This window comes from Lutjanus erythropterus, chromosome 6 (assembly GCF_056507025.1).
Source record: "Lutjanus erythropterus isolate fLutEry1 chromosome 6, fLutEry1.hap2, whole genome shotgun sequence".
NCBI classification, from domain to species: Eukaryota; Metazoa; Chordata; class Actinopteri; order Lutjaniformes; family Lutjanidae; genus Lutjanus; species Lutjanus erythropterus.
The window spans coordinates 19,154,366-19,174,094 of NC_139322.1; the positions used below are offsets into that span (position 1 = coordinate 19,154,366).

Genomic DNA, 19,729 nt, shown 5'->3' on the forward strand with positions numbered 1-19,729 from the left:
CAAGCACTCAAGACAATCTTCATATTCTACCTGATGTCCTCATTCTGATTATGTGGTGGTGTGGGCAGAGCTGCGAGAATGTCTACACTCTTCACCTCCTCTGTAACAGAATCGGTAGGGAAAAATTGTTATTTAGAACACAATTACTTCCTAACTACAGAATCAATGTCATGAAAAGCGTGACTTTCATGCCAAATCCCTGATCGTTTACCCATTGGCTCCTCTGCTGGCTCTGTGTCCTTCTGACCCTCAGACAGCTCCTCCCCAGGAGTCACTCCATTCAGCAGCTTGTGCTGTACTGAAGGCGGAGGAGTGGGTGGCAGGGAGGATGGAGGTGTTGGTGGGTTGCTGAGGTTACTCTGTAAAGGCACAAAACAATATCCTCATGAAACAACTTTTGAAGACTTTGTTCTTCAAGTGGTATTAATCAACAACCTAATGTTGTCACAACTGATACCAGAGGTCACCTTAACTGAATATCTTTCATCATTTACTTTTCTTTTTTTTCTACTGACAGAAAAATCTGAAGGCCGTCTGTCATTTTCACAGATAAAAACACTGAGGTCAATCTACCATGAGCAGTTATATCAGTGGCACCAAGAGAGAGATCAGCTAAAGCCATATAAAAGACAGACAGAGCAATCTTTAGCCAAATAATCACAAATTCACTAAAGGAACATTTAATATATAAAGAAAAAAAAGAGCGTCTAAAAACCACACCATAATTATTAGGATCAGGTTTGCCGACTTGCTACTTTCTCACTAGATTTAGAGACAAAGTGAAAAAATAGGCTATGTCTCATTATCATAAAAAAGTGAAATTTAAAATGATGAGTAAGAATAGATGACAGAATTTTTACATCCCTGTCCATCAAAATGATGGACAACAGCAAAGTCTAACACAACTTCTGACTGGTACATACTGCAGCTAAGTTATACCTTGGTGAGGAGCTGGGAATAGTAGTCTGGGATATTGTCCAGCACTGCATTCCCAAAGGATCCTTTCAGCTGGGCTTTGCCATTGGCTGGACTACTTCCAAAAGGGGCAAAAAGATCCAGACTAGCAGTGATTGATGGCTCCATCAGAGGCAGTAGAGACAGACCCTGGAGGGTAAATGTCCATTAGTAAAGATGATGAAGAAGCAATTTTCAAAACATCAATGACTGAAAACCATTTAGGAAATTCATTTTTGCCATTCTTTTACTTGTTTGAGTTGCTTTATCAGGGCTTCGGCACTTTTTCCAACCTCTTCCTTCTTATTCTTCTTCCGTGCATTAGGCCCTCGATCTCCAGCTGCTTTATTAGTGCGCTTTGGCTTTTGTACAGGGGCCCTTTTTGTTATAGACTGTAAATCCTGCAAGAGATGAGAAAATGAAAGAGAGGTTCTTTCCACACCACTGACATTTGTAGAAATGGACAACATGAAACCTCCCCAAAAGTAAAACCAAAATATATAATATAATAATATATATCTTGAATGAGCAGATGGGACATTGACCTAGCTCAAACGTGCTTCAATTTATTTTCCCCAAAGACAGATTTTAGATAGTTCTTATCACACTAATGTTTGCTCATGTGTTAATTTTTCTTATCAGTCTGCTGTTAATTAGCTTTAATTTGATGTTATAAAAAGGGGATTTCACATCATGATTGACAGCTGAGCAAGGCTCGTGATTCAGTGGGCTGGCCGTATGGGTGGGACCTCGATAACTGGTTGCAACCCTGATCACTAATGTGCAGTCTACTGTGCAAATGACATCGCCAGCACAAGACGGCAGCACTCATATTCGGGATATTTTGGCTTATTTTTTGTACAATGGGAGGAAGTGGAGCTGTGTTGTCCATCTTTATTTACAGTCAACAGTTCCACACAAACAACAACAAGGAGAGGGCAAAAAAAATGAATACACTGAAGAACATACCTCCATATTTCGTGGTGTCCCTTGAAGTTTTTGCTCCAGCATTGCCAGTTTGGTGTTGATGTGGCCATTGATTTCGTTATGGATTCCTTCAGATGGCCTCTGAGCACCAAGCTGCAGGTTCTTGGTTCTCAGGAGTTTCTGCAGGAGCTGCTGTCCGGTCTCAGATCTAGGGCCTTGAGTCCCCGGGTCTCCAGCCATGTTTCCAGCATTAATAAAGCTTGTGTTGTTCCCAGAAGTAACTGCCTCTCCTGTTGCTTCTCTCTTGATACCCCCAGGATGAGCCTCGGTCATACCATCACACTGAACTTCTCCTGGTTCCTGTTTAATGTTCTGTAAGGTGATCTTGCATAGCTCTCCTGCTCTGGAGCCCTGTTGTGCATGAGGACCGTGGCTCTCTGTGACCTGCTGTGACTGCTGCAGAACATTCATGCCTTTCTGTGGACCGTTGGGGATAACTGAAGTTGTCTGAGATGTTTCGCTGCCTGATATCTGAGTCTCTACTTTCAGTCCTGGACAATCAAGTGGACTCTTGGCTCCAGGTGACCTGAGGGGAGATGCCTTGACTTGACTGTATGGACTCCCTCTTCCAGCCCTGTCAGCTATAGGTGAGGAGACGTGGGATGAATGGGGTGAGGCTGGGTGCGCTGGGCTCATGCCGAAAGGACCTCTTGGAGAATATGCATGGGATGGAGAGCCCTGCATGCGGCCTGCAGCTGCCATTAGTGCTTGTTGGTTCTGGTTGGGAGTAGGTGGACGCATCCCCATAGCTTGATTAAATGTGTGCCGTTGTGGATCCCCAGGAGAATTTGCCAGTGGTTGACGTGGAGACGCTGGCCTTACCATACGGCCATGGTCCATGGGGGAAGGTGGTGCTGGTCCCTGGCCTCTCATATGTTGCATCATCTCGCCTACTTGTGGCTGTTGTTGCCCAGAAACCATCATCCCCTGCTGTATCTGTGGGCCAACACCAGGTTGTTGGCCCATCATGCCTGGCTGTTGCTGAGTGCCCACTGCTCCTGGCTTCCCCATGGCTCCATATGGCATCTGCTGGCCTTCCATCCCTGGCATCTGCTGCCCAACCTGTGGCACCTGTCCCGGTGGCATGTGAGGCCTTAACTGACCTTGCTGGCCTTGACCCATTTGCATCCGCAGCATCTGTCCTTGCTGCAGCTGCCTCTGGGCAATCATGGCCTGGATGTGTTGGATCTGCTGGTTTGGGGGAAGATTGCGGAGCTGAGGATTCTGGGCGATAATAGCCTGGATGTTGATAGGGGTGCGGATTTGCCCAGGTGGAAGCCCGGGCCTCTGTCCCATCATGCCTTGCTGCTGGGCTCTAATCATGCCCATCATGGCCTGTTGTTTCTGCTGCTGAGCCATAAGAGCTTGCTGTTGTGGACTGTGGCCCATCATATTAGGCTGTGGCTGGCCAGGATGGTTCTGGCCTACAATCTGCTGCTGCATGCTGGGATCTTGTGGCTGCTGCATGGCATTTTGAACCGTCTGCTGCTGTTGCTGCTGCTGAGCTAAGAAATCAACCGGTTTCCCTTCTTCTTTTTTGGGTATTAAACCGGGCTTGTCAACATTAAGGGAACCTTGCCTCTGGAGAAGTTGTTGCTGCTGTTGCTGAACCACACCCGACTGCTGGCTTCCAATCAGACCCGTTTGTTGCTCAGGTGCTGACTGAGAATTTGACTGTTGCTGCTGGGCCATGTAAACCTGGTTTTGATGCTGCTGCTGTTGTTGTAACTGCTGTCTCCCCAAGTCAGTTTGATGATCATTTGCAGCGCCTATTTGGGACATCTGATTGGGAGTGGAGGGTCCACTCTGCTGTGGTGGCGTTCTTGAATCAGGACTGAGGATCCCACCCTCTTTGGGGCCTGAGTTCTGGCTGTCTGTAGATCCCTGTGGTTGGGGCGTGATGCTTCCTGCTGAAGGCGAGGAGCCCATCTGTGGAGTAGAGGGTTGGGAGAGCCCTCCTTGTTCTAGGCTGGACTGACTGATCAACTGTGTTTGTTGTCTTTGTTGTGCCATCTGCTGCTGCTGCTGAAGATGGGCCATATTCTTTGCAATATTCTGCTGCTGCTGCTGTTGTTGCTGCTGAGATGCAAGCATGCGTTGGGCCAGAATGTTCTGCTGTTGTGGAGTCAACTGGACGTGGGGACCCCGGAGGTTAGGATGACCTGGAGATCCAACCATTCCCTGCTGACCCATCATCAGCTGGGGTCTCTGTTGTTGTGATAGTGCAACCTGCTGGTTAGTGATCATCCCTGGTTGAGCTGCCATCATGGCTTGAGTGTGGTTCATGGGCTGGCCTCCTGGAAGGTTTTGTGGTATTGGAGCCACAGACTGGCCTCCAACCATTCCTTGTGGAACCTGCACCATGCCCTGTTGATTGGCCTGGTTGGGTAGCATTCCCTGTTGAGTATTCACTTGCTGCTGGGCCATAAGTGGGTTCCCCATCATCCCAGACTGTTGCTGAGCAATTAAGCCAGACGGTTGATTTGGGTGAGGCATTGGTTGTTGGCCCATCATTGCTTGTTGCTGCTGCTGCTGTTGCTGTTGCTGAAGCTTTGCCATCTGCATCCTGTGTTGAAGCTGTCTTTCTTGGAGAAGTCTGGGGTCTGCACCTTGCATGCCAGGCCCCTGTGGGAAGAATCCTGATGGAGCCCCAGGAGGACCTGGGGGCCTTGCAGGGAGCCCAGGCTGGGCTCCACCCATAAAGGGCTGCCCTTGGGGCATTCTGACAGGCATTCCACCTTGGGGCATCATTCCCGGGTGCTGGCCCATTACTGGTGCCCCCTGCTGGCCCATCACCATCTGGCCAGGGATCTTGGGAAACATGTGAGGGGGGGCCCCCTGGGCAGAATGACCTGGAGTAAGAAGACTTGAGCCTTGTTGATGCTGCTGCTGCTTGCTTCTGTACTCTGCAATCAGATTTGTGTGCTCCTTCTGCTGCTTGCGTACCTAGAACAGAATAATTATGAACAGATATGAAGTTGCATATCAAGATGCCAAGTGTCTTTATTGTGGTTTAATTTGTAAACCCGACATCTACTCACCTGGTCAAGCTGTTTCTGAATTTTGCTCTGCTCTTCTGTAACCAACTTTAGTTTCTCTGCATCTGCCTCAGCAAACTCCCTGCCAGCTTTCTTAGCAGTGCGCTGTTTAGCACACAGTGCCTTGCGTGATTTGCGGTGAACTCCGATCTGTTCCTCTAAAAATTTCAACTGCATTTGGAGTAACTGCTGAGTGTGGAGAAGCCATTCTTCATACTGGTGCTGTTCTGCATCATCTGAAACAGAAAAGGATAACTTAATACATCCATACAAGAGTAGTACATTGTGAGATGAGTACATGTGAGATGTTACATTGCTGTACAGTAGTACATCTCAAGTAAACACAAAGAGGCAGTATTTGTTAAACATACTGATGATTCCTTGCACAAACTGGGGAGGGTTGGGTCTTGACTGGCTGGGGTCACTTGTTTCTCCCTCCTGAACACAAAAAGAATGCATTTAATTAAATAAATTAGCTACACAAGACTTCAGATTAATCAGTCACTTCAGATAAACATTATAACAGACCTTTGGAGGTCCCGATGCAAGTTGACTTGGATCTGTGCCTGGGGCAGAAACCAGCCTCTGAGCAAGCAGAGAAACTTGTTGCCTAAAGAGAAACCAAACATAAAAAGTATAACTATACCTGTAGTGTAGTGAGCAATAGTCTTATCATTGAACAACAGCAGTAGTTCAGTTTCCATCAACATTTTGCAACATCTGTACAAATATTTCATATAACATTCCAAAATGTCAGCAAACAAAAATGCAAATTAGTGTTTCCTTTTGCTAGTTTTATGCTGATTTGAAGAGAGTGCATCAAGATCTACATAATTTAAATGACATCTGTATAGTATGGGGTGTAACAATTCACTCATGCATCCAATGCATCAGACTTTAATGTGTAAGATATGAGTGCGTTGGTTAAGACAGCCTGTATCGGCAAACAGCTGAACATGAATCGGAAACAAATTGATGCAACAGTAGCGTATCGATACATCTCATTAAGTAGCGCATGTATTTAATTTTTGGCATCAGGGTGCAGCCACTGTAACTTTCCTTTACTTTCTCTCATCTCTTGCCTCTACTTGCACCTGCTCCTGGGCTCACACAAAACAAGCGCTCTCTCCTCCCTCTTCTGTGTTTTCTCTGCATTTGCTCAAAACAGACCATGCTGAAAACAGCAAAAGAAGTGACACTGTACTGTGTCACAACACCAAACTTTTTTAACGTGCAAGTGCAGAATAAATTAGGGTTTTATTAGAAAGATGAGAAACACTGCTGCAAATCATTTATGCAAAACGTGTCAGACAGCAGAGAACAGAGACACCAGTCTGACCCCCACAGACGTCATGTCACTGTGAGAGCAGGTAACACAGAGCATTACTGTTCCTCCACACTAATCAAAACCACAGCACTCTTCATATGAAACAGAGCAGCAGATCATCTTACTGCAAAAATATTAATATTTTAAAAAGTTTTAAAGTTTGTTCACAGATTCTCATTTAGGCTACAGTATCTCATTTACACATGAGACTCATAATAAGATGTTAACACCACTGTAATGTCTCCTTTTCTCTGTCTCTCCTGTTACTATATTTAGTAAAACTATCTACAAATGTAGAGTCACACATTGCATTGTCTTGCAATGCATCATACTGTATTGTATTGTAACAGTGCTGAATCATATTGAACCGAATCGTTGGCCATTTTAAAAATGTCTTCGATATATTCTATCATTGAACATATCGAGATACAAATCGAATCGGTCTCAGTCAGTGAGATACACACCCCTACTGTATAGGGTTTTTTCTGGCTCTAAATTAGACTAAGGTGGTACCTCAACTGTGCCCTACTGAAAATATATTAATTTACTTATTTTTAATGCCTTAAATAATTACACATGAGCATAACTTGAGCATAACTAGGTGCACAAGGACTAAAAATAAGTATATATAATTTAAATATAAATAATTTAATCAACAGCTCTTAACATGTTCTGAGAGTTTATGGTGGTGTCTTCTTGGACAACACTGAAAAGTCTAAGTCTCAATGCATCCACCTTTAAACAACAAATGAAAATGAAGAAAAGCAAAAAGTGCGTAACTGTTGAAAGTGAATGAAACTGATAGAAGTTGATCTGGTGGTATTTATACGAAACAGCTGGTTAAACAACTTAAGCTTTCCACAGAGACAAATATGGACTGTACAAGACCAACCGAGTATGCTGAATGGGTATGTTTTGCAATTTGTAATCGAAAAAACAATGGTTAGTTCCTTTTTTTGAACATCTGCACCCACTGACCCATTCAAACAAAGGTCACTAGGTAACAGAAAGTAGCTGATCTGCAACAACACTTCAACTCTTCCACACAATGCATGTCCCTTCCTGCAGAAGTTATCCTGTACTCTGTTAGACCTGACAAATTTACTGCATGCACCATGACCTTTGAAGCAACATTAATATTAATTTGGAGCCATTTAAATACAATATTCAGTTACTATTGCAACAACACATCATCAGAAGGGTGAAACTGACCTGTCTCATGAGAGTCTAACCCAACCCACATGTCCTATTAGTGGGTGAACAATCCAACGCTTGGTGAATGCTGCTTCACAATGATAGGAAGAGCCAACATCAAAGGATCAAAAAGCAATGTCGCTACGAACACTTGTCTGCCAAAAGCCAGTTATCCCTGTGGTAACTTTTCTGACACCTCCTGCTTAATACCCAGAAAGTCAGAATCAGGATTAGGAAGTCAGGATCGTGAGGCCCCGCTTTCACGGTCTGTATTCAAACTGTAAAACAAGATCAAGCGAGCTTTTGCCTTTCTGCTCCATGGAAGGGTTCTGTCCTCCTTGAGCTGCTAAGTGTTCCACTAAGTTTGCAAGCTAGTAGCTGGTAGCTGACTACATTTGTATGCCATTTGGTGCTGTGCAGGGGGTGTACCGTCAATGTAAAAAAAAAATACTACATATGCAGAAAAAAATATGACTTGGTATACTTCATCCAAACACAACATGTGCCTTTTTGGAGCCTTCCACTTTATCTTATTTTTTTCATCTTTCTTGCAGGCAGACACATGCAGTGCTGTTGGTCAGCACTATAAAGATGTACATTTTTAAACAAATATCTGTAATTTACATCACGTTTTTGTAAGAATATTAAAATGAACTTAAAACAGGTGAATGAAAACATAGCGACCAAACTTAATTAAAAAAAAAATGCAGGGTTACACAACAACTAAACATACCTGTTAATGCCAGGAGGAACAACCATTGGATCCTGGGCCAGCACTCTCTTGATACCCTTAAGTGCCACCATCTTTGCCTTGGCAATGGGATCCATGATGTCATCAGTTGCAAATTTGTCTAAATCTGCAATAAAAGATTAATACAAAATCTGTTCATATAGTATGAAAAGAAGATAATTACATTAAGTAATGGCAGTGACAAGAAGCCACAGTGGTTACCTTTATCTGGGAAGAAGTTGTTGGCCAGAGGTGACTGTTTAACCACCGGCTGCGGCTGCTGTGGATGACTGAGACCCGCATGGATCCCCGGCTGCCCCATCCTCATCATGGCTTGCTGCTGGGCCATCATGTGAGGTGGAGGTGCCATTCCAGGTCCCATAAGCCTTTGCTGCTGCTGCTGCTGCTGCTGCTGTTGCTGCAACATGTGTGGGGCACGGGGCACCATTCCTGGCTGACCCATCATCCCTTGGGGTGGTGGACGATGGTGGGGTGGCAGCATTATCTGTCCAGGTGCTTGTGGGTTCGGCTGTTGACTTGGGAGGCTGGGAAAATGAGGCGCCATGCCTCCTTGGTGGAGGGTACTGAGCTGCTGTTGCTGTTGCTGCTTCTGTTGTTCCTTCTTCTCGTGCTCCAGCAGATCTTGTATGAGAAGAGGCAGTTCACCATCTAAAGAGCTCTCTACCTTTGCCAGATCCACTGCAGGAGAGTGCTGGCCCCCTACATCAGGGAGCCCCAGCGGATCATCACCAATATCAGTATGTGGAGCAGCTTGAGGAAAAGGTAGTGGATCAGCTTGGCCTGGCAGGGGGTACGGAAGTCCTCCTAATCGAACAGAACTGAGTGAAGCAGACTGATTTTCTGGTTGGGCAGGCTTGGCTGATGGTGTGGTCCCACCAAGAAGCATTGACACAGCCTCTCCTATTTCGTCCTTCACCACAGCCTGTCCTGGCTGCAGCTGAGGGGTCACACCTCTGTCCTCTACTTTGACCTTTGTTGTATCAGCAGTTTCTGCAGACAGTGGCAGCTGGGTAGCTGACCCTCCAGCAGCAGCAGGAGCTGTTGTAAGAGACTTATGCTCTGGCTCCTCCTTGTCTTTGTCTTCAGTTTTAACAAGCACAGATCCAGAGGAAGAAGATGGTGCTTCACTCTCTGCCTCCACCAGCCGCAGCTGGTCTGAGAAGACATCTTTAGGGTCTCCTTGGTCCAGTTCAGGGTCGGTGTAAGCCAACAGGTCAAACTCATCACTGTTCAGCAAGTCGTCTAAATGTGGATCATTTGTTTCGAGGTTGTCCAGGTTGCCCAAGTCATCATCTCCTTTGTCAGGGTCTAAGTCTAGAGCCAAATCGTCTTCATCCTCCACACCTCCATCCCCCGGGGCATCCCCAAGCCCCTCGAGGTCAGGTTCTGGCAGTTCCTCACTGTTTTCTACCGCGGCAGGTTGCGGTGCTGTGACTGCAGTTCGTTGTGGAAGCCGCCCAGTGCTGGGACTGTTTGGAGTGGGAGTATCTGTCTGGGGCTGCAGGTGGGGCTGTTGTTGTGTTACTGGACCTGTAGGTTGCTGAGGCAGTAAAACTGACAGTTCCCCCTGCTGTAAGCCCAGCTGTGAGTCGCTGCCTCCCTCCGTCTGAATGCCACCAGCTGGAGCCTGAGCTATGGGATGTTGCTGAATGAAAGGTGCAGCCATCTCTTGCTGTGGGACAAAGAGACGTGGTCTGGGCTGCGGTCCACGGGGCATAAACTGGGGTCGGAGGGGCAGCCTCTGTGAGTTGTGTCTCAATTCAATGAACTGTGGTGGTGGTCCTTGACCCATCTGCTGCATGGCCTCTGCTCCATGTCCTGGTATCATGGGGTGAGCGTTGCCCATGCCTTCCATACCCTGGATGTTGACAGCAGGATTGAGGTTGTGCCTGATGCCCATCGCCTCAATGCCAGGCTGGGGGAACCTCCTCGGACCTGGAGCCTGGCCCTGCCACTGAGGAGGGAATGGTGGACGGGCGAACATGCCCTGAGGTCTGGTGGGCCCTGGCGGCCTGAAGGACAGAGACGCAAAAAAGAACAACATATATTTAATATAAACAGTGTTTCCTGAATTACCATATTTTGATGATGTAATTTAGGGTGCTAATTATTTCTTTGGGGTCAAGTAATTATTTCTGTGACCAATTTGTTCAAAGTGTTCATTTTCATATGCAGTAAAATACAAGTTCCTCTGTACAATGAAAATCTTCCTTTGCCTTCAACTCTGAATGTCATTAGACAAAGAAAATATTAAAATAGGAGAAACACAACTTAAGATATCAGGAGAGACAGAGAAATGAGTATAAATAACACAACCAAGGAACACTATGTACAATTTCAATACCCAATATACAATATCAATCAAATATGTGCAAAATAAATAAGCAGCACAAATGTAAAGGTCTGTGAGTGTGCAGTGTTGAGTATGTGACCAAATGCCAAAATACCTTGTGCTACTATTATTCAAACAGAGGGTGTGTAATATCTATTGTTGAAGAGGAAGTTTTATTATTTTATATGAAATGTAGATCTGCTTCAGTGAGGTGATTACCTTAGTGCACTAGGATCCATGATTGCAGGGGTTCCTGCAGGTGGTGGGCGAATGAGCTTCTCCTCCATGCCTCCAACAGCCATGGGTATCTTCCCTGCCACAGAAGCCTGAGCTCCAGCAGTAGTAGTAGCAGCAACACGATCCTGAAGGAAGTAATAATAATAACAGGTCAATGTACCACTTGGTTTATTTGTACAGTGCGTTTATCCAAAACACTTTACAATTCTTCTTCATTTACACATGATGGCAGCTACCATGCAAAGCTTGAATGCCTTAAGTCACTTCAACGTGTGAACAGGAGGAGCTGGGAATGGAACCACAAACTCTGTGTTAAGTGGACGACCTAATCTACCTGCAAAGCCACAGCTACCCTGCTCACTTTGTCATTTAGTCAACAGAATTTACATACACAATTTCAGGGGTTTTTATGAACTTCTCAGCAGAGCAGGTACTTGCTGGGATTGAAGTGGACCAATTAATTGGTTTGGCCGATACACAAAGTCAAGTTAATGTCATTGTCTACCTGAGATCATTTACATTTAAATGAAAGTTAACTTTATATGAGTCAATAAATATATATACTCATAAATTATGAGTATGATGTAAGGCTGTTGGTTATGGAATAGCAACATTAATGCATTACACTGATAGTGAAGATATTCTGTCTCTGTTTTGTTTTGGCTACCTGTAAGTGGAAGACTAGTACAACTATAGACCCATGGCTGATCATTTGATCACTTCTGCTCTGTATTTATTACTTTAAGTTTTATGTTCACTGATCCAGCTTTATTTATTTAGACATTTATTACTTTGACATAGATTTTCAGTTCAACAGTTTCCAATAAAGCCAAAGTTTTTCATTTCAAAGTTGTTCATTTCCGACCTTGTCAATTTTTATTGGCCGATTAACTGGCTATCGGCTTTTTCCTGCTTCTATAAACTATCATTATTATATCATTGTACATTTGTAAGGTTTGTGGCATTCTCTCCAAGGTGTGTACCTGTGGATAGGGTGGTGGTGCTCTATGAGCCTTGTCTTGTTGAAAGTTTCCCATCTCTCCTCCAGACCAGCCTGGTGATGCACTGCCAGCAGCAGCAGCCTCCTTCTCTTGTCGAATGGAATTTCTCTGCATTTGTTGTCTGATTAAGAATTCCCTAAGTCTCTGGCGCTAAAGAACATAAGAAGCAATGATTAGCAAAAACACTTCAGAGGTGTATGGAATGACTGCTCACTGGTTAATATTTTGATACCTGTCTGTGTTTCTCCAGCTCAGAGGGGCTAAGGCCTACTAATGCAGGGTCCTGTGCTGCTGAGATGTCAGGCATCTCTTGAGTTCCTGGCAAAGCTGGCTGATGAGGTCCATCTGGAGGGCGAACAGCTGGTAGTTCTTGAGATCCAGAGGGAGGCGGTGCCCTGGAGCTGAAGCTGTCTGCCCCCATAGTCTGCTGAGTTGGTGGCTGTGGTTGCTGAAGCTGACCCTGTAACATCTGACTCTGCTGTTGGGTTATTTGGAAGCCTCCCGTGCTCGGGCTGCGGCTGAAAGTTGGAGGTGCTGATGGTTTACCAGAGAGAGGATCCCCTAAGGAGCTGTTGGTGGAATGGGGTGGAGGTGGCTGGTTAGGATGAGGTGAGCTTTTGTAATTTGCCGTTCCCTCTGAGGCAACAGAGGAGGGACGAGGGGGTTTGTGGATAGTAGCAAAAGGGTCTCTAGACTGTGGCCGTGATGGTGGTTGAGAACAAGGGTCTGGGGACTGGAAACGAGGGGTGGCAGGAGACTGGACAGAGTACGCATCGTTTGAGAGGCCACCAGGAGTGTGGGGAGACTGAGAGCTGCCCTGGGACTGTGGGCTGGAGGGCACTCTCGGGCAAAGTTCCTGTTGAGGGTGTCTCTGTGGTCCAAGAGAACAGTTGTCGCCTGACTGCGGTCTGGGTGTTTGCAGTGGCTGAGAGTGGGGGTCAGAGAAAGGGTGGGAAGGAGACTGTCTGTAGCCTTCAGAGGGGTGGCTAGGGGAAGCTCCAGGATGAAGTCCCCCACCCTCCCCTTGGTGCATCCGTGGTGTCATAGGTGCCTTGAATAAACCATCCCCAGACTCCAGCATCCCAGCAGGGGAGCCAGTGGACAGGTCAGGTCTTCCAACTGCAGAGGAGCGTGGAGAAGGTGCACTCATATCAGCCCTGTACTGCCCTGTGCTTGCAGGTGAGGAAGCAACTGCAGAGGGTGATGGGGATGACCCATATTCTGGCCGTCCCATCCCTTGCTGGTTTCTGCAAGGGTCTCCATAGTGGGTGTTGTGGGGTGGCGAGAATATGGGTGACTCCCCAAGCCCAGCACCTCTTGAGTGAGGACTTTCAGGAGGTCCAAGGGACTCCTGAGAGCCCTGCTGTGATTGTGGTAGATGACCCTGCTGCTGCTGCAGCTGTGATCTGAAGTAGGGGTCAACCTGCTGAGCCCGTCTGGGGGTTCCAGGAGTTCCTGGTTGCATGTCGAAGGGGCCAAGACTGGCTGGCCGTCCCTGAGGAGGACCCTGTGGGCCGGAAGCGGAATAACCTGAGGAAGAGGCCTGCAAGGGGCTGGCCCCAGCATGGGAGGAGAAGGGTGTGGTTGGGTGGGAGTGGGAATGGGGTGACTGAGGAGGAAACTTAGCCAAGGGATCTGTCCGGATTTCAGCTGACCCGGGGGTCTTAACAGGTCCGTCTGAGAAAAAGACAGAGGATGATCCTGAATCTGGAGGGAAGGGAAATGGGCTCTCAGCAGAGCTCGGCTGGGAAGAGACTGATGCAGAGCCTGAAGGTGGAGGGATCTGGAGGTGTAAACTGGGCCGTTCTCCCTTCACACGCCCTGCCTCTGTCTTGATTGGTCTGCACACCTGACTCTCTGCCTGCTGTGAGAAGAGGGTGAAGAGGAAACATTAATGATCTGCATCGCAACTTTAATGAAACATCCTCAGACCTTTCAGTCACCTTGACAATAAACAGATGCTTTAACTCACCTTCTGTGCCTTGTTGACCCTCTGAGCTGCTCGGTTATCTTTGGCCTTTTGCTACAGAAAGAAATTAGATATTAAGATAAAAATATCAAAGAATTTTAATGTCAAAATGCTGGAATTTCTCAATTTCATACAATACCTTGAAAAATATCGATATTCATTACAATGTGGAAAACGTGACACAACATTCAGGGCTATGGCATGAGAAGAGCACTAAGAGTACCAGGGGTCAGCCATGACATGATTTCGATTTGAGTCAATTCAGGGCCTGTCACTGATATCAACTGATATCATGTCTTTTTAACACATTTAATTACATTTATGTAAACTACCAAAAAAATAACCAAATTATGTTACAACATTATTATGTCTGAACTCCTCCAGGCATTTGTGATATGACATAAAACTAAAAAAAGGCATGTTTTAATGATGAGAATATAGATGATTATTTTTACTCTGCATCAATCATATTGGATCACTGAACATTGAATCGATATATTGACCCAGATCGATGTATTGTTACACCCCTAGAAGACACCATGAGTTACCAGGGAGAATATGATCAAAACCAAGAGTCAGGCATCACAAAAACATTTAAGAAATTTGTGTTAAACAGAACTGGAGGAACAACAACAGCAACAAATCAAACAGAACCTACCAGATATGGAACCTTGTCAGCAGCTGACACCTTCCTCCAGATCTTCATGATTTGCTTACAGCGACTAGCCCAGTCTGTGACAGGAGAAATGTTTTAAAAATCTGCTCAACATCCAACAGTGATGATATAAAACTTACTTTGAGAAAGCATGACTGGTCTAATAATAGGTTGTACATGTTGGTATAGCATTTCTTCCACTCACCTGGGTAGTCCTGTTTGAGAGTGGGAAAGTTGGTATTGGCATAAAGAACGGGGGAAATGGTTGAGAGTTCTCCCAGCTCCTCGTCTTTCTCCCAGCGCTGGAGACTGCGCTGGTTGTAAGACAGCCCATCACCCTCTGCCTCAGTGGGTGTTGGTGGGGAGGAGGGGGTTGCTGGGGTAGAGGGAGTGGCCCATGGGCTCTCTTCACCCCCATCTGGACTGAACAGTCCTCCTCGGTCCCTGTACATCAAACAAGAGGGTAAATGTAATGCATAAAATAAAAGGCTTGCATGTGTCAACAACAGGAACAAAAGTCTATTCTACGTTGGAAAAAAATAAATTCCATCTACTTTTATGCTGTGATGTACAGCATAAGTTGTTGCACAACTACATAACAGCTTGTTGGAAAATAAAATGCACAAGGTAATTCTGTATTGGTCGTACCGCATGTCAAAGAACGGTGACTGAGAGAGGCCAGGGAAGGCGTCCATCATTCCAGCTGAGGGCAGGGACCCTGTAAGAGATTTTCAAGTTTCTCAATCATAGAATGAACATGGTTTTGAGCCTCAAAGTTGTAATATGATCATCTGCAGGCATCCCCTCACACACACCTGAGAGGAGAGCTCTCTGCGGCAGAGCGCTACGATTGAGTTCTCCTTTACTGCCCTCCAAGATGGGCTTCATGCCCCCCAAAGAGGCGCCGTCTGACACCCCCAGAACCTTCCTGAAGAACTGCTCAGAGTCCTGACTCTCCACCCCCTGCGGAAGACCTGTAATGACATTCCATAAAGCATGATGTTAACATCAGATTTCAAATATTTCTTCAATTTAATGTTGCATACTGTATATACCAGGGGTTCTCCAAGTGCATTTCAATATTTTCAGTAGCCTACATTTAACACACTACTCATCTACTGCATCAAACTGTGCCCTCTTAAAAAGTGTCTGCCAGATTAACAACTTGTAGGAAGCCAGTGGTTGCATGGAAACACACTTTGTCATCAATGCTAGTGGTGTTAGCTAAAGTAAGCGATTTCAGTTTGATGTGGAAGTTAGATGAAAGAAAAAACAGTGCAACAAAACACTGTATGAATTAACTGAATCACATCTTACTTCATTGGACCTCGTAGACAGTGATGTACCTTTATCCACAAATATGGGAATTTGGTCCCCTAGGAATTTTATGTTAAGCGCAATGATGAGACCGATAACAAATCCTACAAGAAGTTCATTGATTTTCCTGTGTGGCCCTAAGTCATATACCAGCTCCCTAAATTGGCTCTCATTAATCAAAACTTTGAGAACCCCTAATCTAAACACAAGTATTCTCTCAAAGAGTACCTTCACTTTTTTCTGCATCAGAGTCTTGAGGATCAGTTGACGCCTGGTCCTTCAGCAATGAGGATGGTGCAGAAGCTCCTATGGATGTGAAATTTTAATACAACCTGCAATCACTTCAAGACTATAATAATAAAACAGTGGCATCAGAGCCCAATCAGACTCTTACCTGCACCTTCTCCCTGAGCCTGGGGGTCCTCACCCCCTTCTTGCTTGAGAGGAAAACCTTCACCTTTCACCACACGATCCTTGGCATCAGCTAGTGAGAGAAGCACAAAGGTCACACACCATGATCTAACCTTTTCCACACTCAGTGTCACATAGCTTTCATGTGTCACAGGTCAAGCTAGTGTTCTTACTCTCTGGGGCAGCAGGTTTAAGCCCTGTCGGTGCTGGTAATGAAGGTCGGACGAGGCATGCGCCTGGCCTCTGCCCTGGAGGTATCATCACGGCTTTCTTACTCAAGTCTATTAGTGTCTTCCCAAAGAAGGCCTCCTGTAGAGAATTACAAACATTAAAGATACAAACAATATGTCACTGGACACCATAAGTTAAAAAAAAATGTTTGAAGTGTGGGGCGTAGACAGATGACAAACCTGGAGATAAGCTGGAAACATGTCCTCAAGTTTGCTCTTCTTCCGGCCCCTACGTTTCTTGGCCTGCTCCTCACCCTCCACCGGTTTAGGATCCATTATGTTATCTGTGTCAGGGTGGGGTCCTGCGCATGTATAACCATAATATTCAGTTTCCCAAACTTAAAATATTCACTAAAAACACATACTTCCATGCTGCCTCTAGTAATGGAAGGATGATGAGGGGATTCAGATCAAAAACAGTCATGCATTTAAAAAGGATTTGCTTAATCCCTCTACGTTATGAGATGGCTCCATTTTTTCACACAAGGCTGAATGCAACCTTAGTGAGGAACGGCCATAAGCAAAGGGTACCATGTTCTGTAGCTGGGAAAATGTCTTAAATTTTAATTTTTCATTGTACAAATGTAATCTTTGTAAGTTTTTTCCAAACAGCCAATTCGATAACTTAAAAATTTCCTTCGTAAGGAAGTGAACCCCCATCCCATTTAGCCATAATTTCTGACATCAACTGTATGAGAATTCTGTTATTTTATTAACAAACTGAAACATTGGATGAAAAAGAAATTCAACAATCTGCTGTCACGAACCTTCATCGATGGTTCTCTCTATTGGCTGTCCATCCAACATAGTCTCTCCAGCCAACTGGGCAAAAAATTCTTTCTTCATCCGCGTGTGACACTTCCTTTGTCGCACCATGAAGCCTCCAATTCCTGGTAGAATTTTGAATAAAATATTTGTAAATATTTTGTGGATGCTCAGACATCTGTGTGGATGTTATGAGTTGCTGACATTCTGGTTAACATACCAGGCCTGTAAGGTTTCCGCTTTCTCTTTTTGCTGTCCTCTGTCTCCTCTGCTCCTCCTTTGAGACCCTCACAGTCAGCCATGCCTTCAGTTCCCTCTGCACCTGCATCCCTCTCGGCACCACCTTCTCTGTCAGGGCTCCCTGGGTTTTCCAGCTTGGATTCACATTCCATGGGTTCCCCTGCAGCATAACATTGATTTGGCACAAAGTCTTAATTTTAAAAAGGAGCAAAACACCCCTGAAAATTGTTCATACAAGACTGGATGAGCTGAGAGTGCACAAACCTTTTCCTTCCTCCCCATCTCCTTCGACTTCCCTCAGGTCCATCCCATCAGAACCTCCTTCACAACACAGAGTGCCGAGACGAGAGCGACGCTGCCGTCGCTTGTGCAGGGGAGACATGGAGATGCTGCGCAGCAGGGACATACCTGACTCCGTCAGCCACACACCCTCCAACCGGTAGAACTGGGGCTCTGTAAAGTGATGTTTGAGTATCTGAGTGACTCATGATAAAACAAATAAAGGATGACAACATAGTATAATGCAATGCAATAATAAGTATGCATAGTGTGTTTTCACAGCACATAATCAATCCAGAGGTTGGCAATATTGGAGGTACTGAATGTCAGCAACGCAACCAAACTCACAATTTTTCCTGATTTTTGTTGCTCAAAATGGCCATTTTGGTCAACCAAATACAAGCTTGTAAGAATAACTACACAGTTGACATCTTAAATTACATTTTAATTATTTATATGTTCATGACAGTTTGTTTCTTTCTTAGTATCTGAAAATATTGCACCATTCCCTGCTGGCCAAGTCCTCCTCTGTAAGTTTTAGCAGCTTCCACATGTTTTCCTAAACATTTTTCGGTGGTTTAGACATCCTAAAGTCAGCCTAAATTGAATGTTTATCAAATAATCCATTCTGTTGTTTACATCCCAGCACATCCAACATGGCTGCACGTCCAAGTTACTGACCAAACGCTAACATAGGGAAAAACAGTCTTTAAACAAAATTCACTAACCTGGCTCTTTGATCTTTATCGAAGCCATAATGGCGGACTCTACTACTGTGGAAAAAAATACCAAAAGCAGGTAGAGAAAGCAAAAGAAATTCATTAGTACATACAAAAATATCCTGTGTATATTTTTGAAACCACAGTTTTCCTATCATCAGTTATAAAATGGGGGCGTTCTGAGACTTACCCACAGGTTTTGGAACATATGGGGTGCAGGATGTGCATGCAAAGCCTTCATCAGAAGCTTGTTCCACCTCATCTTCTGTGTACAGACTCTCACAGACAGCATGGACCCATCTGCACAGGCACACAGAAATACATTGATACGCATACTTTTCATAACAGATCACACCACAAATATCCAAGATGTTACAGAATAATTCATGACATGAAAAATACATAAATAATCTATTCCCCGCTTGTCTTCATTAGCTGTGCTCTCATGAATACCTCAGTTTCTGTGGCTGATATGTGCATGTGTAAATCTAATGAGCAGCACCCACCGATCGCAGTACTGACACTGCAGCAGCAGCTCCTCCTCCATGAAGTTCTCCCTGCACACCGGACAAGTGACAAGGCTGGCGCAGGGGCCACAGTGGGTGTAGTTGTTCTGCCACTCACAGTGGAAACCTGGTGAGTTGGAACCACACTGCACACAGCACACACACCTGCACAGAAACAATGAAGCACTCTTTAATAATTATACACATATATATACAATATTAAAATACAGATCTCGATGTGAGTGGTGTAACAATTTTTCTGTTGCTAAAGAAGCAGGAGGCAAAGGGACAGGCCTCTGAATTGCTAATGCAGGACTGTGGCATGAGTGTTTTACATAATATGCAAATTTACATGTATTCATTTCCATTTGACCCCATTCAAAACTACAAGGCTGAACGAAGCATTGTGCTCTTAGGAGTTTAATATTTTTTTTTTACCATTTGCACTTCCAACCACCCTTGGGAACATTGTGCAGGGGTGGATCCAAGCAATAGGTGTGATAGCTGACATCACAGTCGTCACACAGCAGCAGACGGGAGGGGTCGGAAGCCTTTCCACACACCTCACACACAATACATTCCAAACAGCGCCAGCCCTTACGGAGCATCGTCTTGGTGATCTGCAGGAAATGTCGGGTTTAAGCTATCTGGATTTAGAAAATACAGTGATAAATAACAGAAAATCAAAAGATGACATTATGCTTACTTTGCTGTTCACACAGTAAGGATGATAACACTGGGCACACTGAGCACATGCCAACAACTGGCCCTCTGCACCCTTTCCAAAACTGCCACACACAACACACATATCCTAAAA

At 45.1% G+C, this 19,729-nt stretch overlaps 1 protein-coding gene across 4 annotated transcripts in view; it reads right to left on the reverse strand.

Moving 5' to 3' along the window:
* kmt2d (lysine (K)-specific methyltransferase 2D) overlaps positions 1 to 19,729 on the reverse strand; it is a 39,741-nt gene that overhangs the window by 9,089 nt on the left and 10,923 nt on the right. For 3 of the 4 annotated variants that reach the window (XM_084721011.1, XM_084721009.1, XM_084721010.1), the window contains exons 15-44: positions 19,619 to 19,723; positions 19,351 to 19,532; positions 18,913 to 19,077; positions 18,597 to 18,706; positions 18,416 to 18,460; positions 17,673 to 17,861; positions 17,389 to 17,568; positions 17,171 to 17,293; positions 16,584 to 16,705; positions 16,347 to 16,482; positions 16,157 to 16,246; positions 15,991 to 16,068; positions 15,261 to 15,419; positions 15,094 to 15,163; positions 14,651 to 14,889; positions 14,449 to 14,522; positions 13,794 to 13,844; positions 12,054 to 13,685; positions 11,804 to 11,971; positions 10,803 to 10,945; positions 8,453 to 10,263; positions 8,234 to 8,357; positions 5,508 to 5,589; positions 5,351 to 5,417; positions 4,983 to 5,215; positions 1,924 to 4,887; positions 1,206 to 1,355; positions 940 to 1,104; positions 212 to 359; positions 31 to 100 (exon numbers count right to left, since the gene is read on the reverse strand). In XM_084721011.1, coding sequence (XP_084577137.1) covers positions 31 to 100; positions 212 to 359; positions 940 to 1,104; positions 1,206 to 1,355; positions 1,924 to 4,887; positions 4,983 to 5,215; positions 5,351 to 5,417; positions 5,508 to 5,589; positions 8,234 to 8,357; positions 8,453 to 10,263; positions 10,803 to 10,945; positions 11,804 to 11,971; positions 12,054 to 13,685; positions 13,794 to 13,844; positions 14,449 to 14,522; positions 14,651 to 14,889; positions 15,094 to 15,163; positions 15,261 to 15,419; positions 15,991 to 16,068; positions 16,157 to 16,246; positions 16,347 to 16,482; positions 16,584 to 16,705; positions 17,171 to 17,293; positions 17,389 to 17,568; positions 17,673 to 17,861; positions 18,416 to 18,460; positions 18,597 to 18,706; positions 18,913 to 19,077; positions 19,351 to 19,532; positions 19,619 to 19,723 — 9,875 coding nt within the window. The remainder of the gene's footprint in view (positions 1 to 30; positions 101 to 211; positions 360 to 939; positions 1,105 to 1,205; positions 1,356 to 1,923; positions 4,888 to 4,982; positions 5,216 to 5,350; positions 5,418 to 5,507; positions 5,590 to 8,233; positions 8,358 to 8,452; positions 10,264 to 10,802; positions 10,946 to 11,803; positions 11,972 to 12,053; positions 13,686 to 13,793; positions 13,845 to 14,448; positions 14,523 to 14,650; positions 14,890 to 15,093; positions 15,164 to 15,260; positions 15,420 to 15,990; positions 16,069 to 16,156; positions 16,247 to 16,346; positions 16,483 to 16,583; positions 16,706 to 17,170; positions 17,294 to 17,388; positions 17,569 to 17,672; positions 17,862 to 18,415; positions 18,461 to 18,596; positions 18,707 to 18,912; positions 19,078 to 19,350; positions 19,533 to 19,618; positions 19,724 to 19,729) is intronic. The other variant, XM_084721013.1, reaches the window with a different exon arrangement.